At 43.4% G+C, this 21153-nt stretch overlaps 1 protein-coding gene across 1 annotated transcript in view; it reads left to right on the top strand.

The window, feature by feature from the left end:
* Positions 1 to 21153, top strand: part of tcf7l2 (transcription factor 7 like 2) — an 88475-nt gene that overhangs the window by 55917 nt on the left and 11405 nt on the right. Inside the window, exons 6-8 of the mRNA XM_030754774.1 lie at positions 14291 to 14423; positions 16871 to 16973; positions 17954 to 18040. Of these exons, the coding sequence (XP_030610634.1) occupies positions 14291 to 14423; positions 16871 to 16973; positions 17954 to 18040 (323 nt within the window). The remainder of the gene's footprint in view (positions 1 to 14290; positions 14424 to 16870; positions 16974 to 17953; positions 18041 to 21153) is intronic.

Raw genomic sequence — 21153 nt, 5'->3', positions numbered from 1 at the left:
GGGCACTGTTCGTTCTGTATTTTTTGCGGGACTTTTGGAGCTGGGATTTGACATTGACTCTAGGCAATGTGCATCAGTGTGAGATACACAATGGGGATCAACCAGGGGGGGAAAAAAAAAAATTAAATCTTTGTCAGGTGAAATGAAGGAGAAACTAGGCCTTTGATACAGTCACATTTTTTAATTGCATGGTTTGTGTTGACAATTTAGGCAATGATGCCAAAAATACTTTATCCATAATAAAGTGACACTGTCATTTACATTGAAAGTCCTCTTTTTTTTTTTTGCTTTTTTTTTTTTTTTTTTGCTTTTCAGAAACAGCTGTGTAGCAGAATCCATATTTGTGCTTATTTGATTCATTACCTAATCCCTTTCTTTCCCATCAAACAGAATTAAATTGCAAAACGTCAAAACAATTGTCAGGAAATGGCTGCGTGTTGCTCGCTGACTTCTCGTGGCGCACGGGGCTACGTTCTGATTCCGCCAGCGTTTCGCCGGCACATCACTCTTAAACGCCACCCACTCTGAATCTCTCCCAACTAAATAAATGAGGGGGGAGATAAGCACACATTAAATGTTTAACTGTCTCGCATTTGTCATCTGTTTTACCCCTCTTAATTAAACAGACGCAGCTTAGCCCCGGCACTCCAAGTGCAGACACACTCGCGCACAAGCGCACATACACGCTCTGCCTTTGAGCACTGGAGCCTGAGTGCAAACACTGTCCTGCCGATGATTAATTTAGCCGTTAATATTTATTTTACTCAGTCCCGCTAAGTTAGCAGCTCAGTGGAGGGCAGACCTGAGATTTTGTTTCGAATTTCTGCAGGCTGTTTTGTTGCAAAATGATGGGGGAAAAAAAATCATTTTATTTAGTTGTTGCTTTCTTGTGTATTTATTTCTTAAATTTGTCCTGTAATGTTTTTTAGTTGTTGGAGAGGAGAAGTGTTCTGTGGGCCGGCTGTGGTTTTGTGTCTGCTTCAGTATATTGTAGTGATAAGAGTGCATGTTGAAAACATTAACTACTACCTCCACCCAGTGGCACAAAATGAAAAAAAAGGCAGGTGTGATTGGCAGCACACAATATTTAATGTAGTGGGAAGACTTGCCTTAAGCGAAGAGGGGGATGTATTCACCACACAATAGTACTGCTATCTTCCACTCTGCATTGTCTCTCTCATCGCCGACCTTATTACATGCCGTATTTGGCACAAAGAATCCCCTTCTTATTGACACTGAATTTTAATGCCATTGCGCTTAGATGGCCGCCTTATTCTAGTTGTTGTTTTGACATCATATTGCATTTCTTGGTGTGTGTGTGTGTGCGCACGCGTTTGCGTTGCTTTATTATTTCTCGGTGAATCAGAAAAGAGATCCGTCTGCACCACTGTGCACTACTGTGTTCTCGATTGGCGCGATTGAACGCTGTGTGCCAGCGGTGCTTTGCCGGTTCTTGGGGCATCAACAGATGTGGAAAGGGAAAGAGAGAGCCGCAGCCTGGGCCCGGGATGAGTGGGAGAAGAGAGGAGAGTAGAACTGGGGGTTCCTCTGAAGCCCCCTCTCCAGATCCGAGGAGCGGAGCGGGGATCAAAGTGGCTTGTTTTATGTGGCTGGTGCAAGACTTTGAAGTCCCAGAGTCACCTACAGCACTCACTTCATCAAGTTCACTAGTGTCTTAATAGCAGATCAATAAATTTCAAAGTCAGCGAGTTAATTTGATACTAGCGCTGATGTGATCACGCTGGGCCACAGAGCTGGCTGCTCTGCTCACTTTCGTCTCTCTCTTCCCTTCTCTCCTCCTCACCTAGATTGGACCTGTTTTAGGCTCTCAACTTGAATTAATTCGTGGTGTTTGGTGCCTGTTTTCATAGACAGCCTTTTGTGAACACTTAATCAGTGCCTGTGCCCGTGTCACAACAATTAAAAGATTGTTTGTTTCAATTGGAATTTTCATTTTAATCATTCCCTGCAGTTATTTGAATTTAAAGAGGTGTATTTTTTACATCTGTATTTCTTATGTTTTTTATAAAAAATTATCAGGGTGAGGTATTGTCGATTTGAAATTTTAGCATTATGTTTTTAACTGAGCTAATTATATAAACGCAAACACAATTAAAGCTAAATTTCTAAATCTAATTTCATCGCATTTATCATTTTTGACTGCTGAAATCAAGCATTAAAATGATCTTTCAAATTTAAAGTTTCACATTTTAATACTAAATTAATGATGCACATTTAGGTAACATTTTAACATTTAGGTAAGTAAACTGGTAAAAAAAAGAAATATTACAAAATGATTTCTCAAGTTTTAAAAGTGGCGTAATTAAAAAATTAAAAAATAAAGCGATGCCGACGGCTTTTAGAGAACGGACCGTTCAGGATAAAGCGGCGCTTTCTTAGGCGTGCTATTCATTTCAGACAGATCCAGCACCATCTGCATTCGGTGCCGTGATACCAGCGAGTTGGTGAGGCCGGATCGGCTCCTGGAGAACAAAAGGCCAATTTAGTATGTTCATCTAAGGGTTACTAATGGTATTAGGTGGCCGGCAGGGTGGTCGGCAGGGGCTCGGCGCTCCAAGGTGAGCCCGCAGCTTGACCCCTACACTCACACCAATTCAGTGGGCTTGCTGGCATTAGTGCCCCACATCTGCCATTTATTTTTTCTTTTTTTGTGTGTGTGCAACTGTGTCAGTGATTTTCGCTTTATTTTATGGTGTGTTATTCAGACAACAGAAAGTTAACATAAAATAAGTTTTAATTGGACTCCGGTAAGAATTCGTCCGTTCCCCCGACAGGAATCACTGATGAGAGAAAAGTAATCAGATAATTGTGGAGAAGCAAAGGATGCTGCTGGCAAAGCCTGGCATAGTGTTGTTCAGAATTTACAATATCTAAGAAAAGTGTTTGGCTTTTAAAATCATGCAAAAGGTACTTTGGGTACAGAGGAGTGAAGAAGATATGTCATCTGCCTAATTTTTCTAGACAGGTGCTGGTAGCAGTGATTTTGTTGAGGTAAATATTTCAGCGAGAGCTTTAAATTTACTAAACAATTCCGATGAGAATTTTCAGTAGAGAAATTTAACTGACATTATTACTCAGATGATAATATAAATTGTCACACATTTGACGAAGGTTTGGAAAATTGTGCAGAGAGCCGTGTTTGACAGAGCCATAGTTGCTGGTGCGAAGCTGTTTCCGTGGAAAAGCGGGTGGCGGAGCAGGGGAGAAAGCTCCTGGATGGAGCTGAAGCGGTGCAGCGGGTGGTGCTGATGCAGGCTGCCTGTGTGGTCCTCAGCGGTCGGTGATCCGTCAGGCTCTGCCGAGAGAGCTGGAGGTCCCAGGTTTTAATTATTGTTTCATGTTAAATTCAGCTCCAGCGATGCTGACGCGGTAGCGCGTGTACATCTTATTTTTTTTCTCTATGATTAGAAAAAAAAAGAGGTGAAATCCAGCTTTTATGTATGAAAAATATAACAGAGAATAAATGTGTTTTAATTAAAAAAAAAATAAAAATCTTTGAGTTAAAATTTTGTCTCCTGTCATCAAAATTAGTTGTAATTTATAAATCCAGTGCTTAAAAGATTGTAGAAATTGAGTCAAAATATTTCTATATTCCTCTCCCTTTTTTCTCGAGGTTCCTGCTGTTCATGCACCATGAAATCTTGCTTCATTAAAAGTGTATTAATCTTGTCTCGTCTCATGGGAGGTACCTTAAGATGATGTTGTGTCTTTTTCTTTAAATTGTTGGAGGGGAAAAAAAAATCTTCCAGATTTGGTCCCTGTCAGTCAGAAATAATTGTGTGCTTAATCTTGTCCCTGATGGATGACTTGGAGTTCAGCAATGGGCCAGCTCCAATGACAAATACAATATTAATATTCATTAACTGCTTTGACAATGCTAATTTTGATGCAGTAGTAAAGGGCCTTCCAAAGTTAGCGGCCAAAGCATCAGAGCTGAGCAAGGTGGCAAGATAATTTGTGCTGCTTTACTGAGCTGAAGGCTTTTAAAGTCTTAAGCAGGGGGAAAAAAAGGCTAGGTACCACAAACAAAATAAAAGAGAAAGGGAAAAAGTTCAGACGCATTGGAAACCAGGGCTGTGGAAGTAATACGATCAAGAGACGGCTACAAAAATTTGACACCTCCAATGCTGCATCTTTGAGCAAATATTTTTTTTTTATTTAAACAAAATCTTACAACAAAAAAGGAGCACAACATGGTAAGTCAGCACATTCTCGATTTTTTTTTTTTTTTTTTTGTTTAATCTTTTTGATCTTTTCAATTATCGCCATTTGAAGATCAATAGTAATTTTTTTTCTGCTGTGGTTAAAAGGCTCACAGCGGTGGTATAGCGGATGGTCGGATCACGGCTTTAAGAGTGGGCTTCCTCTCTTCAAGCCACCAGTTGGCCAGGTTGAATTTTCTATTGCCAGCTCTCCTGAAAACCATCCGCAGCTTGTATCCATTTATTTGTATTTTTGGTATTGTTTTAACTGCTGTTGTTGCCTTGTTGTCTGGCAGGTTTGACTTTGGAGTTGGGGCTCCTTTTCCCCCCTCAGTTGTCTTAAGAGAGTTCAGGCAGGAGAGTTGGAGGTGCAAAAGCTGCACTACAGTGACAGGCTCTTTTGGTGATAAATGTCTGTTTTTTGTCTTTTGTGTGGCTGTTTTTTTTTTTTTTTTTCCCGGGGCTTGCTACATCAAAAATTGGGGCTACCGACGGGCAGGACTTGGGGGCAACGTGGCTGCAACACCACACACCCTTTGCCCTGGATCGGAATGCTTTCTCTAGCCTTTTTTCTGACACTTCTTCTGCCCAGCGTTTGTGTTTTTGATTTTGCATTTAATTTAGTGTGACTAGCGGTGAATGGAGCGTGGCTAGTTTTGGGGATTAATGACATGACGAGAGACACCCCGCTGCTTGAGTTTAGCCAAGTTAGGGCAACTCCTATAGACCGCACTCCACTACCTTTATGTCTGCCAAGCCGCTGAATGAAAGCTTTTCTTTCTCTCCCTCTTTTTGTTGTTCTTTCAACTTATCAAAGAAAGAGAGATGGACACAAAAGAGCTTATTAGGGGGGATATGAAGATGGGCAAGGGGTAAAGAGGGAGTCCCGGACAGACGCGGAGAAGAGCAGCGCAGCCTGAGCGTGCGTTTGAATGAATGAGGTGGCTGAGAGTGAACAGCCAGCTCTGGCTGATTGCTCGCGGTCCTTCCCCGTTCTGGGACCCAAAGGGCTGCCGTCCTAAGTCGCTCCAGCATACCTTGGCTCTCGCCCGGTCCTCCGGCCGCTGTCTTATCGGCTTAACCCATCGGGCTTTAGCGAGGGGCTGCCGTAGATGAGGTGCTGCCCCCCAGTGGATTAGTGGCTGACATGGTGGTGGGAGTCTGCTTGGAGTCTGTGCACTACCATGAGTGCCAGCATGCTTGTTTTAACCAGGAACCGAGCAGCATCTCAAATACAGCTCTTTTAAATGGTAAGACTTTTCAACATTTTAATTACAGCTGTGTTTAATTTTCTGGTGCTTGTTTGACTTTAAATATTATGTTTTGATTGAATCTATCCGTGGATATTTTTCTGTGCTCCGTTTGGCAATTTATAACACTTATGTTGCTAAGTGACAGATTGACAATTTGGATAATGAAAGGCACTGTTTGATTGCTTTGTCCTGACAGCCTGACAGGGGTGCATTATTCTAACACATCAAACTAAATATGATTGGTATTTATTGTGTGCAAAAAACTACCATTATTTTAAGTTAAATTAATGCATGCCATTATTCATATCAAATCCGTTTTTAAAAATATATTTTATTAACATTTTAAATTAAGTAAATCTGATCGTTGGTCACATCTGCTCTTCCTGTTCTTCTGGTAATATTTAAAATAATCAGAGTTAATATTTAATTTGGATTTATGTCTTTAAAAGGATTTCTATTTTTTTACTCAAATATAATTTTATATCATCACTTACTGTAATTATTATAATAATTGCTAAAACAGGAGCACTCAGAAGTTAGACTCGAGAATTTTGTCTCCGATTGTCCTGATTTATCAGAGAAAACAATGAACTGGTAAGGTCATAGGTTGTTCCATTTCCTTGTTTTGTAAAACTTTTTGTCCGTCCTTTTTTTTCCCCCTTTTTTTTCCCCTTCTCGCACACTTTTGGGTCTCGTGCGAACATCTCAGACAGTGGAGTGTAAAAAGTTTTTTTTTCCCCTTTTTTTTTTATCCTCCCTCTGCTCTCTTGTGTTGTGGCGTTGATGCCATTGTGGCTGGATGATTGGGAGCTGTCCATCACTCGCTGGCAAACTGGCAGTTTACTTAAGAAAGTGCACGTGGGACAAAAGGAGATGGCAGGAGTGTAGCAGGGCGGCTGAATGGAGGGAGGGCAGGCAATTAGCCACCGCCTTGTCGGAGCTCTTTTACTTGTCAAGCTGGAGCCCCGGCGCTATTGTTCAAGTTGTGTAAAGGACATTCCCAGGGCTTTGTTTTGGCTTTAAGGGCCTCAGGACTGCCTGCTGCAGGCCAAGGGAAGAGCAGGGTCCTAACAGCGGCAGAGAGGCTGTGCGAGTGCAGGAGAAAGCGACAGCGTATTAAAAGAAAAACAAAGTCTCTGTTGTATTAAGAAAAAACTTTGTAGTTGTTTCTGTTGCCAACTTTTAAAATGCTCTAATGTAGCTGAGACACAGTCATGTTTTCATTTCATTGACCTCACTTCTAAAAATATTCCTTGGTCCTGCATTTCCTAAATGTTTTCACTGTAGTTAAATTTTATTATTTTTACTTTTTTTTAATTAATATACTTATTTAGGTCATGTTAAAAAATAGATTAAATGTGGCTGTGCTTGAGTGGAAATTGTTTATTCAATAAATGTTTAATTTTTCATGGTCCTTATTCAGGTTCAGGTAGTTAGACATTTAAAGAAAGGAAAGACTTATTAATTATAGAATGTAAAATTTAAAATCTCTTCAAAAAGCCTCACATTTGGACTGCTTATTCTGTCTCATTCTGTTATATTATAATTAAGTAGTCACTTAATTATAAGTGAAAAATACATTTTCCTCAACATATAGCTTTTTAAAGTTTTGTTTTCTGTTTATGAAATATCTTAATATTTCCTCTATATTTTCTCTCCTTTTTTTTGCTCAGTCATGTCAGGATGAAAAAAAAATTATTATTTTTTTGAATGTTTCATTTATTTCTTTTTCATTGCTACACCCACATCTAAATAAATAAATGAAACGAATAAACAACATTGCAAAATTCTATTTTTTTAATATTAAATGAAAAGTCTTATTTGAAAGATGTCGCTTTTAATGCATCTTGTCTATTTCTGCAGTGGATGGCACGATCTTTTGAATTGCCGGGGAAAATTTTTTTTTTTTTTTGACCACACAAAGCTTATTGTTTGATTTTAGTATTCAGAAGAATAATAATGGTCTTGAAGGTGAAGTAGTTGCAAAGAAGAGGAGAACAGGGAGAAGAGGGCAGCGAGGAGGGGCTTGAGGCCTTGTTCACATGAACCTTGAATTGAGTTGGAAGGCACGCGGGGGGGGGGATTGTTCTCCATTCTAAGGCATTGTTTAGAAAAAGGTAGAACGGGGTGAAAGAAAAGCAAAACAAAAAAAAAAAGATTGCAACGAAAGGTGTCACATCCGTGTCAAAGTGAAGACTTTTTCTCCCTCTCCTTGGTTTCTCCCCTGGAAAGTGGGCATGAAGAAGGGACTGTCAGCATCACACATAAAGTGACTGTTGGCCACACTTTGCTGAGCCTGCCCTCCCTTTGTGGATGTTGTTGTGTCTTGTTCCCTTTTTTTTTTTTTCCTTCCACTTTCTATCTCTCTCTCTCTCTCCTGCTCTCTCCTCTTTGTCTCCATCTCTCGCTTTGCTCGCTTTACCTTGTAGCCAAAGCTTTTCAAGCTGCCAGTTCGTCTCTGGGCATCCTGGAGGCACAGCAGAGCCCACACACATACACACATACTCTTAAGAAACACATACACAGACCCAACATACAACAGGGATTTGGGTAATAACTGATTTTGTGTGTGCGTGTCTGTGTGTGTTTGTGAGTATTTTTTTTTTTCTGGAGTATAGCTAGTGGGAAGACTACTGCAGTGCTGAACAACTGCTCACAGTAATTTTTCCTTCTCTCTGTCCACATTCTGGCTTCACTTCTTATACTTCTTGTCACCGGCATCAAAACTTTCACTGACAAAGAAGAGGAGACTGCTGGCCGCAACGAGCAAGTGCTTCTGTGGTTAGAGTGAAGAATTTTGGGAGATTTTTTTTTTTTTTTCACAGGCAGATGTGGGTGGGTGGGGAGGATTTGGTGACTGTGTGTTTATGGGGAAACTAGGCCTCAGACCCTGAGCCTGCTCTAGACACGTCAAGACTCGCACACTCTCTAATGTCAAAACCTGGGGGAACAATGGTCAGCTGGCTGCGACACCAAAAGCAACACAAGGGGGGACGATAAACACATATGCACACACGCGCCACACATGCCCCGCAATACACTCGCACACAGTGAAGGAAGGAGTCAAGACAGAAACAGACAAAGGAGGAAGAGAAGAAGTGAAGGAAAGGAGCGGCCAAGAAAAGCAAGAGGGCTTCTCCCTGGCATAGACAGGGAAGGAAGAGCTGGAGGGGGGGCAGGTGGAAGAAGGAGGAGGAGGAGGAGACGGGGGTGGGGGTGGGACTGAGGGGGTCATGTACCCGCGGGATGGAGCTCCAGCCGGGCCGGAGGAGATGGGAGCCAAGGCAGGAGTCCTAGGCCCCGGGCTCTCTCTCCTCCAGCAGGTGGGCTGCTGGCATCTCAATCTGAGCAGCTGGGTGAGTAACGCAGCACTGCTCCCCTGCTTCTTCACTGTCTCTGCTTTTTCTTACCACTGAAGGGTTTTAGCATTGTTTTGACTGGCTGTTGTGGGGCGGGTTGGTTGTAGATAGGTGAGGGGAAAGGGAGGGGAGTGGGGTTTTTTTTGGGCTGAGAAAGTGGTGGTCACTTGATTTTTAAGCCTGTTAGAAATAATCTGAAATTGAAAACTTGTGTGTGTGTGTGTGTGTGTGTGTGTGTGTGTGTCTGAGCTTAAATCAAAGATTAATGTCCCAAAGATTCTTTTTTTTTTTTGCCACACACTTATAAGCATAATTTTAAAGCCTATGTAATAAACAATGTGTTTAAATTAATTAAAAAGGCAATCGACATGATTCTCTCAAGAGGAGAATTATTTACTTGATAAAACAGCATTTGATCAAATGTCTTAACTGTGAAATGTAAAATAAGACTTGGGGTAACCTCACAGATTAACATATTCTTTTGTTAATGTTGCCATTCAATTCAGATTCCTAATTGCTCGTCTTTCTGCTGAAATTCTTAGGGACTGATTGCATTTCAAAAGGCACAGTTCAGTCTGGCTCTTAACGCTGTCATACAATATCACCTCTCAGAGAAGCCCCTTTAACTCAGGTATGGGAGTTCAAGAGGCTGTTTACACTGAAAAGGAAAAAGCTTGAACACACGTGTGTCTAAGAGGATGATTTGTCTTCACAGAATACAACAGTTCTACCAAATACCACTTCATATTTAAGCTATTTGTGCGCAGTTTTATTTATCTGTGACATATCAGAACATGTCCTTTCTGCGATTCTATTTGATGTGCCGACTATCAAAGATGGGAAGCAAAAAAATAAATGATGACGAATGACTTGAGTGTTAGTGAAGAGAGCAGGAGGAAGGGGAGCAAAGGCTCTGGCCCACATAATATTTTTGTTCAGCGCTCTGATCAAGCAGTCAGCATGTCACTGCAGCAAAGTGAATAGATTAACTTTTAAATATACTGTGGTCTCGGGAGCCTCTTGCCCTCAGAGACGCATCTTCTCTGCAAGAGAAAACTGATCAACACCTCCATATCTGCTTTTTCACCCCCACAATCCCCAGGTTCTTAATATTGTGGGGAGTTTTTTTCTTCTTCTTCTTCTTGTGATTAACCAAAAAAAAATTATTATTTCTGAAATGTAGCAGACTTTTAATCAGCATGCTGTGCTGGAAGGTCATGGCTTTGATAAGCCTGTAATTTGTCAGAGCATTTCATATTCCATCGCTGCTAATCTCTAAGTATTCCTTTAGATTGTCTGCTTGAATCTGTGGATTGATTTGACTGAGAGCTACAAGGACTGTGTGTGTGTGTGTGTGTGTGTGTGTGTGTGTGTGTTTGAACATTCATTGGTGTGATATGGCGTTTGCTTAGAGATTAATATCTGTAGCCTGGAGGGGGCACTCTGTGCTTCCCAAAGGAAAGCTAATTGTGTGTAAACAGATTTCAGCAGGGCAGCATCGATTGATACCAGATGATTAGATTAGTGGCAGTGCCGTTTGCACTTTTTGTTGTGCTTCACATCAAATCGTGCACACACTCGTGACACTTTCCCCCCAGCTTCCCACTATTGCTGTTGTGTGTTTTCCGTGTGGTGTCACTCCATGTGCCTTGGATTTGGGTCACTTGCATGTTCTGAGAGAGGCAGTGTGGTGTGCTCTGGCAGCTTTTTCTGCTTGCTTTGGAATTTGGAAGACCCCGATCCATCACACCACTGTCATCCCCACATCGCTCACCCCTCTCTTCCTGGCCTCCCTTCCCTGCCCCTTCCTCACCACAGCTCATTAGCGCCCCGCAAGCTGTTGTGACAACTCATCATATCATGACATGAAGCAGAGAGACAGAGGCTCCAGCCCCCTGCCCAGCCACCCACTGGGCCCACAAGGTCGCCACCTTCACATTTAGGGCTCAAATTGGCCCTGCAAGGTGCCACCAGGCGGAAATGCAAGGCCAACAGCTTTTTCCTGTCTAGCCTCCACCTCTCTGTCCCCCTCCCTTTGTCTTACTCTATCCTGCTGTCACTCCCCCCCCTCTGATTTATCCTGTACCTCTTCTCCCTTCCCAGAGGTCTGACTTAAACCTCTTTCATTTGTCCACTTTTGAAAGGCTTTTCACTGGTGGTAGTCACCAGCTAGTATAGTTTTTATTTATGTACATGTTGGGATGAATTCAATTTACAGAAAGACGATGATCACACTCAATATATTATGACCTCATTAAAACATATAGACTCCATGTGAGCATTTTAACCTCAGAACTGGAAGAAGAGGAACAGATCAGACTAAAAAAAAAAAAATCCAAGGCAATATCAGCAACACAATCAAAACCAACAACTGCTGCTTCTGTTTGTGTCTGCTGTGTGGATTTCCCAGCACTGGCCTTCTTCAGCAGCAGGTGCCATATATGTGTCCTGGATGTGGAAAGAGTAAACGTGCTCATTGATGTTTGCACAAGAGGGTGCCCTTAAATTTTTCTTCAGGGTGTTTTGAATGCGAAATCTCTTTCTCGAGCTCATGAATCCGCTCGTCATATCCGCAGAGCAGCCCGTCTGTCTTCCACTATATTTGTTTGTTGTAACGACAAGGTGGTGGGAAGGATGCGAGTCAGCGGGGGTGTAGGGGCCAGGAAATGTTCTTTTCTTTTCCCCTGGCTTTTGTGGAGCAGGGAGAGTAGAGCCTCCCACGTTGCCTGCTTTTGTTTCTCTGTGCTCTGTGAGCCCTGTGCGGCTGAAGCACCCAGCAGCCTGCCAGACGTGTCCCAGGCCTGTATTGTCCCACTGTAGGCCACAGGGCAGGTGCTGGGCCTCTTTTCCGTAAGGGACCACCGGGTACTGCCTTGGCGTCAGCAGGAGACGAAGTGGATGGTACTGTGTATATGATGATCACATAAAATGTCAAGTGTGTGTGTTAGCTGATGGAAGCAGGTCCATATCAGCTGACTCACTAATGTAAGCAGTGTGTAGATAACACTGTGTGGGCAAGTTTGACTAATTCTTGAGTTCCCAGCCTTCTCAGCAGATAGAAACTGTAAAGACGTCTTTAAACAGCCTACCTTTGCTTCAAATGCAATCAAATTGAGCAACAAACGTAATACCAAAACTTGAATTATATTACAGTGCCTTTTTTCTCCCTCACATGCTTCCACTGCCTATAATGGACTAAGCTGACTGGAGGCAGCAGTCAGTTCAGCCTATTGCTATTTGCATCACTCTGAGCTTTTCAGAAAAAAAAGAGGACACTCTTCTACCACAAGTGACTATGATGTAAATCGTCTGCCCTCTAGTTCTCTCCATCTCTCTCCCTCCCACTTAGTCCCATACACACCCTCTCTAACACCCTCTATCTAAATGTGGACTCAGTGGATGGGCATTTTGAACTGTCTTCTCAATGGCTGGGGTCCCTGGACAAAAGAACTCATTTAAATGGCCACTAAAGCTTTTTCAGCACAGAGAGTTGAAGAATTGACAACATTCTTTCACATCATTACCCGAGGGAGGAGCGGGGAGACGTGAAGGAGGAGGTTAGGAGGTGAGAGATGAGGTGGTGGGGGGACACAAAAAAGAGGGAGAGAGGGGGGGACACAGAGGCCATCTTCTAGCATTCAGCTGCCGACTCATCAGCTGCATTTGGCAGCTACCATAACCTCTATCACGATTGTTTTTCCACAACTTTTTCATCCCTCTCTTCTGGGTGTGCAGATCAGATAAGGATTCCCTACGCAACAATGAGCGTCTTCGTTTGTGTTTCTTTTTTTAACGAGTCCCATTCCATCTATACACCCCTCCAACCCTGACACACAAACACACACACACACACCCCCACCCCAAACCCTCTCTCCTTTTCCCCTCCCTAGCCTTTTCAGCTCAGGGCTGTGAATGAGTCCCAGGAGTCACCCTGCCTCCCTGGAGTTCTGCTGGGGTTCATTAATCTTTCATTGGGACCATGGCAATGGGGAATGCCCCCCCCCCCCCCAACACACACACACACTTCCCACTCCCCCATCACTGCCATTATAGAATAGAGGTCTAGATGGCCATGCTTGTACCAACCATAGAGGTAGACAGCTTTAACTACCCAGTGAAAATTTAGCGCAGGGCTCTGAATGAATGAGCTGTTGGTGCATCAGGCTCTCACACAGATGTGATATTAACTTCAGCCTCAAACAGACTGGGTGGATGATTGGTTTGCAGCATTAATCTCTTCTCACATTTGTCTTGCCCTGGGCCTGTAGCTTTGCATTTGTATTGTCAATGAGCATTGGGCAGCTGAGTATCTTATGCATGTATCCCACCCCCCCACCCCACCCCCCGCCAACATCTAGTCCCATTAATGTTTTTCAAAGTCTTTTGGAAACGTGCCACTGTGGAGCTTTTTTTTTTTTTTTTTCTCTTGCATGGGTTAAAGTCACTAATGAGGGTGTGTGGCCTATGAGAGAGCAGACTGAACACATGCATACGCATGCAAGCAGCTTGGTGTCTCACTCCTCTCCCCCTGAACATATCATCCATGTTATGATAAGCCTGATTAGTGCTGCTTCTTTGACTGCTGAGGGCAGGATAAGGATGTGTGGGTAAAGAGGCGAGAGCAGCCTCTGCCACCAGTCTAATCTACAGCAGAGCTCTAATCTGGTTATCTTGTGGTTGGGGACTATGTGTATTAGTCTCTGTCCCAGCCTCGGCCTGATGAGAGGGGCTGAGCTCCAGTTAACACAGGGGCCTACGGCAGCACACCCCTAAAGCTCAACTGTAATCTTTGGGTAATTGAAAAAAAGGGGGCCTACACCACTTAGGAGCACAAAGAGAAGATTACATAGCTAAAACTAATTTGGCAAAAATGCAGAAATGGATTTACAGCCCCACCTCTTCTCTACCAACCCTTTTATTGCTGTACACCCATACCCTCCATGAACCGGGCCCTGGGGGAAATAGATGGCAAGAAGGGGAGAATAGAGGGAGGCTGAGCAGAGAGCTGACTGGAGCTGCTAATGTCTGTGGATATACACGCACGCGCTGCCTTGATTTTGTGGTTTACAGATGATCGATTACTTCACTACAACCGTGGTTAAAAGTGCCTCATCACACATCAAACTCAAATGTGAACAGGCAACCCCACAAGCCTCTTAGATTGTGTTACTGAATTCCAGAGTGACACCACAGAAGTGTTTTTAATTACAAACCACGCTATTTTCAATGTGGTTTGGTGGTTTGGCGCCTCGAGTGTACCCAGAGTTTGATAGCTCTTCTCTGGAGAACTTTCAAGTTGTAATTCTGTGGCAGGCGCCTGCAATCTTCATCTCGTATCCCAAATATTAACATCCTGCCCCCCCCCCCCCCCCCCCTTCCCCCGCTTTTTTTTCTCCTTTATCACTGTCCATCTATCTTTCTCTGTATCCCTCTTCTTGCTCTCTCTGTCTCTCAGTCTAATAAGGTTCCAGTGGTACAGCACCCCCACCATGTGCACCCTCTCACGCCTCTGATCACCTACAGCAATGAACACTTCACACCGGGGAACCCCCCACCTCACCTACAGACAGACGTGGATCCCAAAACAGGTACAGTCCAGAGTATCTTCATGCAAGTTTAACTGCCAATGTAGAGACTTGTAATCGAAATAGAGACATACTGTTTGATTTCTGCTCCAACCACCTTTAGAATTAAGTGCATTTGTTTTCCTAAAGCGTCAGGATGAACCCCCTGAAAACCAAATTATGTTCCGACCAAATTAAGGATAAGTTTCAAGGGGTGAAAAAACACAGAAGCTTCCCTTCTTTGATAAGGCACCTCGGCTCTTTGAACAGTATCTAGTAATTCTTGTCATACGTTCAATGCAGGTAATGTGAAAACAAATGAAATCATGTTTTTTAAAAAAGCTTATTTTATCCATTAATTACTCATTTGATGACTATAAACATGACTAGCACTGTTTACGAGATGGTTAATGTAGGACAAGGTCACCTCAAGTGCTTCTTATTGAAAACTGCTGCTCTGATCTATTTCTGATTGATTTAGCTATCATGCTCACTAAAATTCTTTAGTTTTGATGGGGAAAAAAACAAACAAAAATGGCCTTACATTTTGGAACAAGAACCAAGCAGAGTGGCTCATAAACTTCTCATTAAACACAGAATTTGGTGAACAGCCACCACTCTAATTGCCAGTACTCAAAATAATACTGCCACTGTAGTGGGAGCTCTTTACTTTTAAAGACCAGCAAGCACACAGTTTTCAACTAAGTACACAAAACTCCTGCTTAGTATGAAAGACTCACACAGGCCTATACAGGTTTTCTCCGTGCCTGCTTTATAGCCTGTTGATCCTGCAGTCAGTGTCCGTGTTTAGCAGTCAGATTGTACTCACAATTCCATCTCCTACATCCATTCAGCGCACTTCTTTTTTTAGGTAATTTCATTCATTTCCACGAGCATCTTGACCCAGCACTTAATTTTGCTAACTGTCATTCAGCCCGTCCTTTCAGGTTAATGCATTTTCAGTGTGGTGAATAATTTCATGCTTTTCAGAGGTCTCTGGTGGATTCACTTAGTGTTTTAGGTAATAATGTTCCCTTATTATGATGGCCCTTACAAAGGGGAAATAATGTGCCAGCTGCTGTTTAATGTAGTGCTTAATGGGGCTGCTTAATTGGGCACAGTGTTTAATTAATTAATGAGCTATATTAGGTCTTGAGCGCTGGGTGGCGATGGGATAATTTTCCACTGGCTTTTTTTTTTTAAATAGAACTCGCTTTTGTTATAGCGGTATTCCAAGAAAAGTTTTCTGCTTGGACAAAGTGTCCATAAGTACCCAAATTCCTAAAGATTCATGGATGACCTGAATTAACTGGGAGCGAACACTAACAGAAGCCAACGTCTCTAATCTGTGAAGATTCATCTGGGCTTACTTGGGCTTTGTTACCACTGGCCAAAATACCTGAAGCAACAGCTGCATGGGCAGGCAAGCTGAGTGGAAGAAATGCACATCAGCCAACAAAAAATGTCCCCCAGTTCCTGGTCTACTGCACACAAACCCCTCCCTGCCATACTTTTACACTTGTCTAGTGTTCCCTGTTTCAAGTTTGTCATGAGAGAGAAAGTTATTTTTACACCCGGCTGTGTACAAGACCTTTTCAAGGCATTCATTCAGGGCAGCTTGTCGATGCAGCTTCTTCGCCTGTCAGCTGCCAGAGAAAGTAAAGGCAACACCGTGGATGCTGTGATTGCTCGGCGATGCCCTCAAAAAGAGCTGTCCTTAAATTGGACATCTTTGTCACTGTTGGTGGGGGGAAAACAAACATGTTGTTTTTTTGTTTTTTTTTTAATGTTAAATCTGAGGATCACTTGAACGAATGGAGACCGATGACCCAGTATTGTGGTTCGATTGTCTTTGTGTTGTGCTTCTGGTAGCACTCAATGTAGAGCTACTGATGTAATCAACCATTCATCCGATTCAAATCCATAAATACTGAGGTAAACTAAAAGAAATAACTTCAAACTGCTTGGTTTATTCATGTATGTATTACCATCTCTGCCCATACAGCCAGTGTAAATCAGCAGGCAGATTCAACTGCTAGCCCCATATTGGCAGCTCTTTGATCACATAGAAAGCTTTAATTATGATACTATGTTTTGTTAACTTCTAAACCTCAGTCATTTTATATCATTAATCTTCTGATTCACTAGACAAATGTGACAAGAATCGTGTTGGTGTTTTCTCCTCACCTCTCTTCCCCTCTGCCTCATCCAACACACTGTGCTGCCGTGCCGCCTCAAAGGCCTTTGATCAGGAAGTGTGATTTAGCACTGTGTACATTCGATGCAACAAGCCCTCTTCCTCCTCCTCTTCCTCCCATCTGCACTCCTGTGATGTCTGCCCCGTTCATATGTGAAACTGAACAAAGAAAAGATCTCAGCACTGACAAAGATTTGGTTCTCCTCTCTCTGTCATCGTCTCGTCCTGTCCACCTCCTCTCTCCTCCTGTCATCCTTTTTTTTTTCTTCCACAGGAATTCCAAGGCCTCCACATCCTCCAGATATATCTCCTTATTACCCACTGTCACCTGGCACTGTCGGCCAGATCCCCCATCCGCTAGGATGGTTAGTACCACAGTAAGCAAATCCTTTTTTTATTACTCTTTCATCTTTATTCTCTTGTGAGTTGTGTGAAAAGACTAGAGAAATCTTCATGCTGTAATGATTGCTAAGCATAAAGGTGTGCATCAAGCTAAATCATTAAAGAGAGAAACTGTAAACATGCAAAGTGGATATTACCTTTGGTGCGTTTCATTTATGGATTCATGGGCACAGTTTTAGAAGCTTTCTCTGTCTCTCTCTGGTCCTTGAGAGTCTCTGTAACGCTGACTTGGTCCCCAAACTTCTACACTCACTACTTAACCACACCACCCTACTGGAGCTTCTTTAAGCCCTCGCCAACCTCAACTTGCTATTTTGTGTCAAATACTATTTTGCATGTCTGTGTATGGTTCAATTAGATTAATGAACTGTGATTGCCCGTATTTTACCCACAATTCCACATAGGGGCTCTCCCCTGGTAACTCTTGTCAACACTTGTTAATATGACAAAAGGCTACAAATTAAGCTCTGTTAATTTAATGTTTTCTCACCGCGATCTAAATACCGAGAGAGGCCTTGAGCGCAGCCATGGCGCCCTTTGATTTGCTGCACTTTATTTTGGTATAAATTTACATTCATTATTGTTTGTCTTTGGATGTGTAGACCTCAATTAGTGTGATGGCTCCATTAAAGAGACCCGCGCTTCGTCTTTAATTATCACAACAAAACACCTAGTTCCAGCTTGGGGAGGAACAGGGCCCCACTCTGTCGACACAGAGCGAAGGGTTATGAAATTTAATTAGCCATTGCTATCAAGATTTGTGGCATTCAAATTGTTCAGAGTTTTCCTCCCTTTGATCTGCGCTCTGCAATCCCCTAGATTTTTGTCCTGATCAAATGAGAATAAAGAGGCCCACGGTGGGGAGAAGTGAGAGACAGAGGGCTTTAGCTTCTCCTCTTCCATCAACTATGTTCCTTTACCTTTTCGTCTTTCTTCTTTTCTTCCCTCTTCCTAGGCAAGGTCAACCTGTTTATCCAATCACAACAGGGGGTTTTAGACACCCCTACCCAACTGCGCTCACTGTCAACGCATCCATGTCAAGGTGAGTTAAGCCCTAAGAGCTAAACACACACACTTGTTCTCATTTACTTGTACCTTCACTAGTGTGTGTGTTTGTGTTGGCTGTGAGGGCAATGCACAAGCAACACACACGCACGCGCATGTGCACAGAGAGTGAGCAGAAACTTCTCCCTTAAGGAGAGCTCGCACTCCCCATCTCTGTTCAAAAGGCCAATTCTCCAGTGTGGGGCTCCAGCTAGCATGCTCAAATATTAATTATATTTATCATTTTCTAATGAGGCCCCTGAAGAACATTTACCCCCGCTGCATGTCAGGCTGATCTGAAATGAGCTGGGGCATGTCCTTGCTGTGAGTTTAAGCAGGCAGACAGATAAACAAACAGCAACACTTTGAAGGGGACTACGTAATATAAGCTGGGGTCTGACACTTGGCCAGTGCTTTGGTCCAACCCATTACGGTTCAGTTCATTTGCTGCTGTGGACCTTAGTGCACCCATGGGGCAAGGGGGGTATGTGTATTTGTTGCCATCTTTTATACATATATGTGTCTATTTGTCAGTCAGCGTTTAGTTACTTATTGTTCCCTTGAGGAACGCATGTCTTCTGCATTGTGTGGGAAGTGACCATAATTAATTTAGGATGCCTAAAAACCCATGATTTGTGGGTCTGGATGAGTCAAAAAAGCACCAACACAAAAAAAACACAAACAGCCTCCCACTCTCTCCGCTCCCGCTGCTCCTCCCTCTTCCCTCTACATGCCCCTACAGCAGGGGACTTTGGACGGCACTGGTTTGGAGTCTAGGGATGAAGCCAAGCTTTAGTTTAATTACAGCCTGATTGGAAAAGCAGCTCCTGAGGGCGGCTTGTTTAGACCTCTGTGACATTGATGGATCATGTAGATGCAGGAAAGGAGCCGTTTCAAAAGGGAATGATATTTTTTGAAGCAAAACCCTGAGAATAAAGGGTTGCTTCATTTATAAGCTAACCTAGACAGTTTACTTCAGTTTTTTGCATTAGATTTTTTCGAATATTTAAACACTGTCATGCACCAATTTTACTTTCTTGTGGGAATGGTGTCTGGATTGGAGTCAGATTTGGCCCCACTCAGCCCATCCCCAGCAAATATCAAGTGCAAAGGGTCAGATGGTGGGTCTATCCAGACATTGGCATCTGGCAACAGTACCCAGCCAACTTGGGCTTTAAGTGACTGCTAATTTGGTCCCTTAATGACAGCCTCTACATTGTGATCATCTTATTTCCAGTGCGGCTAATTGAATATACTGGCTGGGGTGTGGGGGGACTGGCCATGGGGAAGAGCTAATGCCCTGTGATGAGGCCCCTAATTGAATTAGTATAACTGAATAGATGGAGGGCTCTGGGAGTTCTCTGGAGAATGGGAGGGTTTAGTACATCACCCCCCCTCAAAATTAAAAAAAAAAAAGATCTAGTGGCTGACAAAATCTAGTAACAATTTGTCTAATTGTGTCAGCAGCATAGCAGAATCCCTTCATCACAGCCTTCAGCTTGTTGGTTTTGTTTAAAGATCAGGCCATACTGCTGTGATAGCTCAAACGATTTGTAGCGTGCGGGCTGGCTGGAGAAAATCTGAGAGAAAAGACATCCTGGCTTGTACTCTTGTCAGGAGTTAGGTCTTTGCAGGAGAGCGCTGCTTCATATCAGTCCCCGGTGCCTTAGCCTAAACTGAATTAGGATTCAGGGAATGAATCTGGTGCCTTGTAGTCCCCCAATGAGAACCTTACACCTAGGTCCTGTTAAAAAATACATTCTTGTAGAAAGGGAGGATAAAGAGCCAAGGAGGGTAGAGACAGTCAGCGGAGCAAATGAAAGACATTATTTTGATAATAGGGTTGGAGCCAGTGCAGGTCCCCCATATTGTCTGTGTGCATGTGAATGTATGTGTGACAGGTGGGTGGATGTGAAGGCCCCTTTGCCCCTTATGCTTAAGCCTGCCCTTTGATATGTTCCCCCATCATCCCGCTCCCTCTCTTTCCTGGTTAACGGGAGAAGCGCACCGGCCGGATCATTATACATTAAACAGGCACGGGGGCTATTGCTTCACACTGGCAATTAAATGGCACTGGCTGACACTGGGCTTGCTGCGCCAGTGACCCCCCCACCAACCATTCTTACCTTTCAGATTGAGACGTAGGAGCCTCGGGGTTGGGGTGGGTGGATGGGTGGAGGTCTCCAATGCATCTCCCTCTCTGTGTTGGCTAAATTGGTCCAAGGCGCTGCTTGCTGCTGATGAGCCCGATGATGATGACGATGCCCCCATGCTTCAAAGGGATGGCCGTCATGTTTAAACCATAACCTGGGCCGTGCAGCAGCAGCAGGAGGAGGGGTGGAGAGAGGAAACGAAGGAGCATGGAGGTGGTGAGGGGACAGGGAGGAGTAGAGAAGAAGAAGAGAGTAGAGAAAAATAGATCTTGGAACAGAGGAAATTTTAACAAGTGCACAGAGAGAAAAGGAGGGAGGGTGAACAGGGAGAGAGGAAACGGGGTGAGTGAAGAAAATGCAGCAGCCTTAATGATGGGCGATATGCAGCCACTGCTGCCGAGCTCCCCATCATCGGATGACATGGCACAAACACCAATGTGTCAGTGATGAAGGGAGAAGAGGGGAAAGGAGAAAAAGAGGGAAAGAGTTTGAGGGGGAGCACTGGCACTCCCCTGAGATGGCCTCCAACAGAAACTAGTTGTTCCTGGCGAGTTTATCCTCATCATTATATTCTGGCTCGAAGCCATGCAGCCAGACACTGCCGGATAATGAGCTGCTTTAAAAAAAGAATTATTTCTCCTTTTTCTTCTCCTTCATCATCCTCTCTTCTCTTGAATTTGTGTGTGGTCACGTGGAACTGAGACACCATGCTGTAAACGTAAACACGAATGTACGTGTTCAAATAATCTCACACAAATAATTAGTGTCATACATACGCTGGTGCATACAGAACAGTGGAGTCTTATGGCTGTTCCAGCCAGTGTGAACGATTTTATAAATAAGAGTTTTTGGCCTCGATATGTGGCACAGTTGGAGATGATGAAATCATGATAGGAGTGCAGAGGGATGAAGATAAAAATGTCAGTGCTGCTGACAGTGCTGAATTGGCAGAAACGAA

The sequence above is a fragment of the Archocentrus centrarchus genome, chromosome 19 (assembly GCF_007364275.1).
Source record: "Archocentrus centrarchus isolate MPI-CPG fArcCen1 chromosome 19, fArcCen1, whole genome shotgun sequence".
In the NCBI taxonomy this organism is placed as follows: Eukaryota; Metazoa; Chordata; class Actinopteri; order Cichliformes; family Cichlidae; genus Archocentrus; species Archocentrus centrarchus.
Note: the sequence above shows the minus strand (reverse complement) of the source record. Positions and strands in the feature narration are given on the sequence as shown.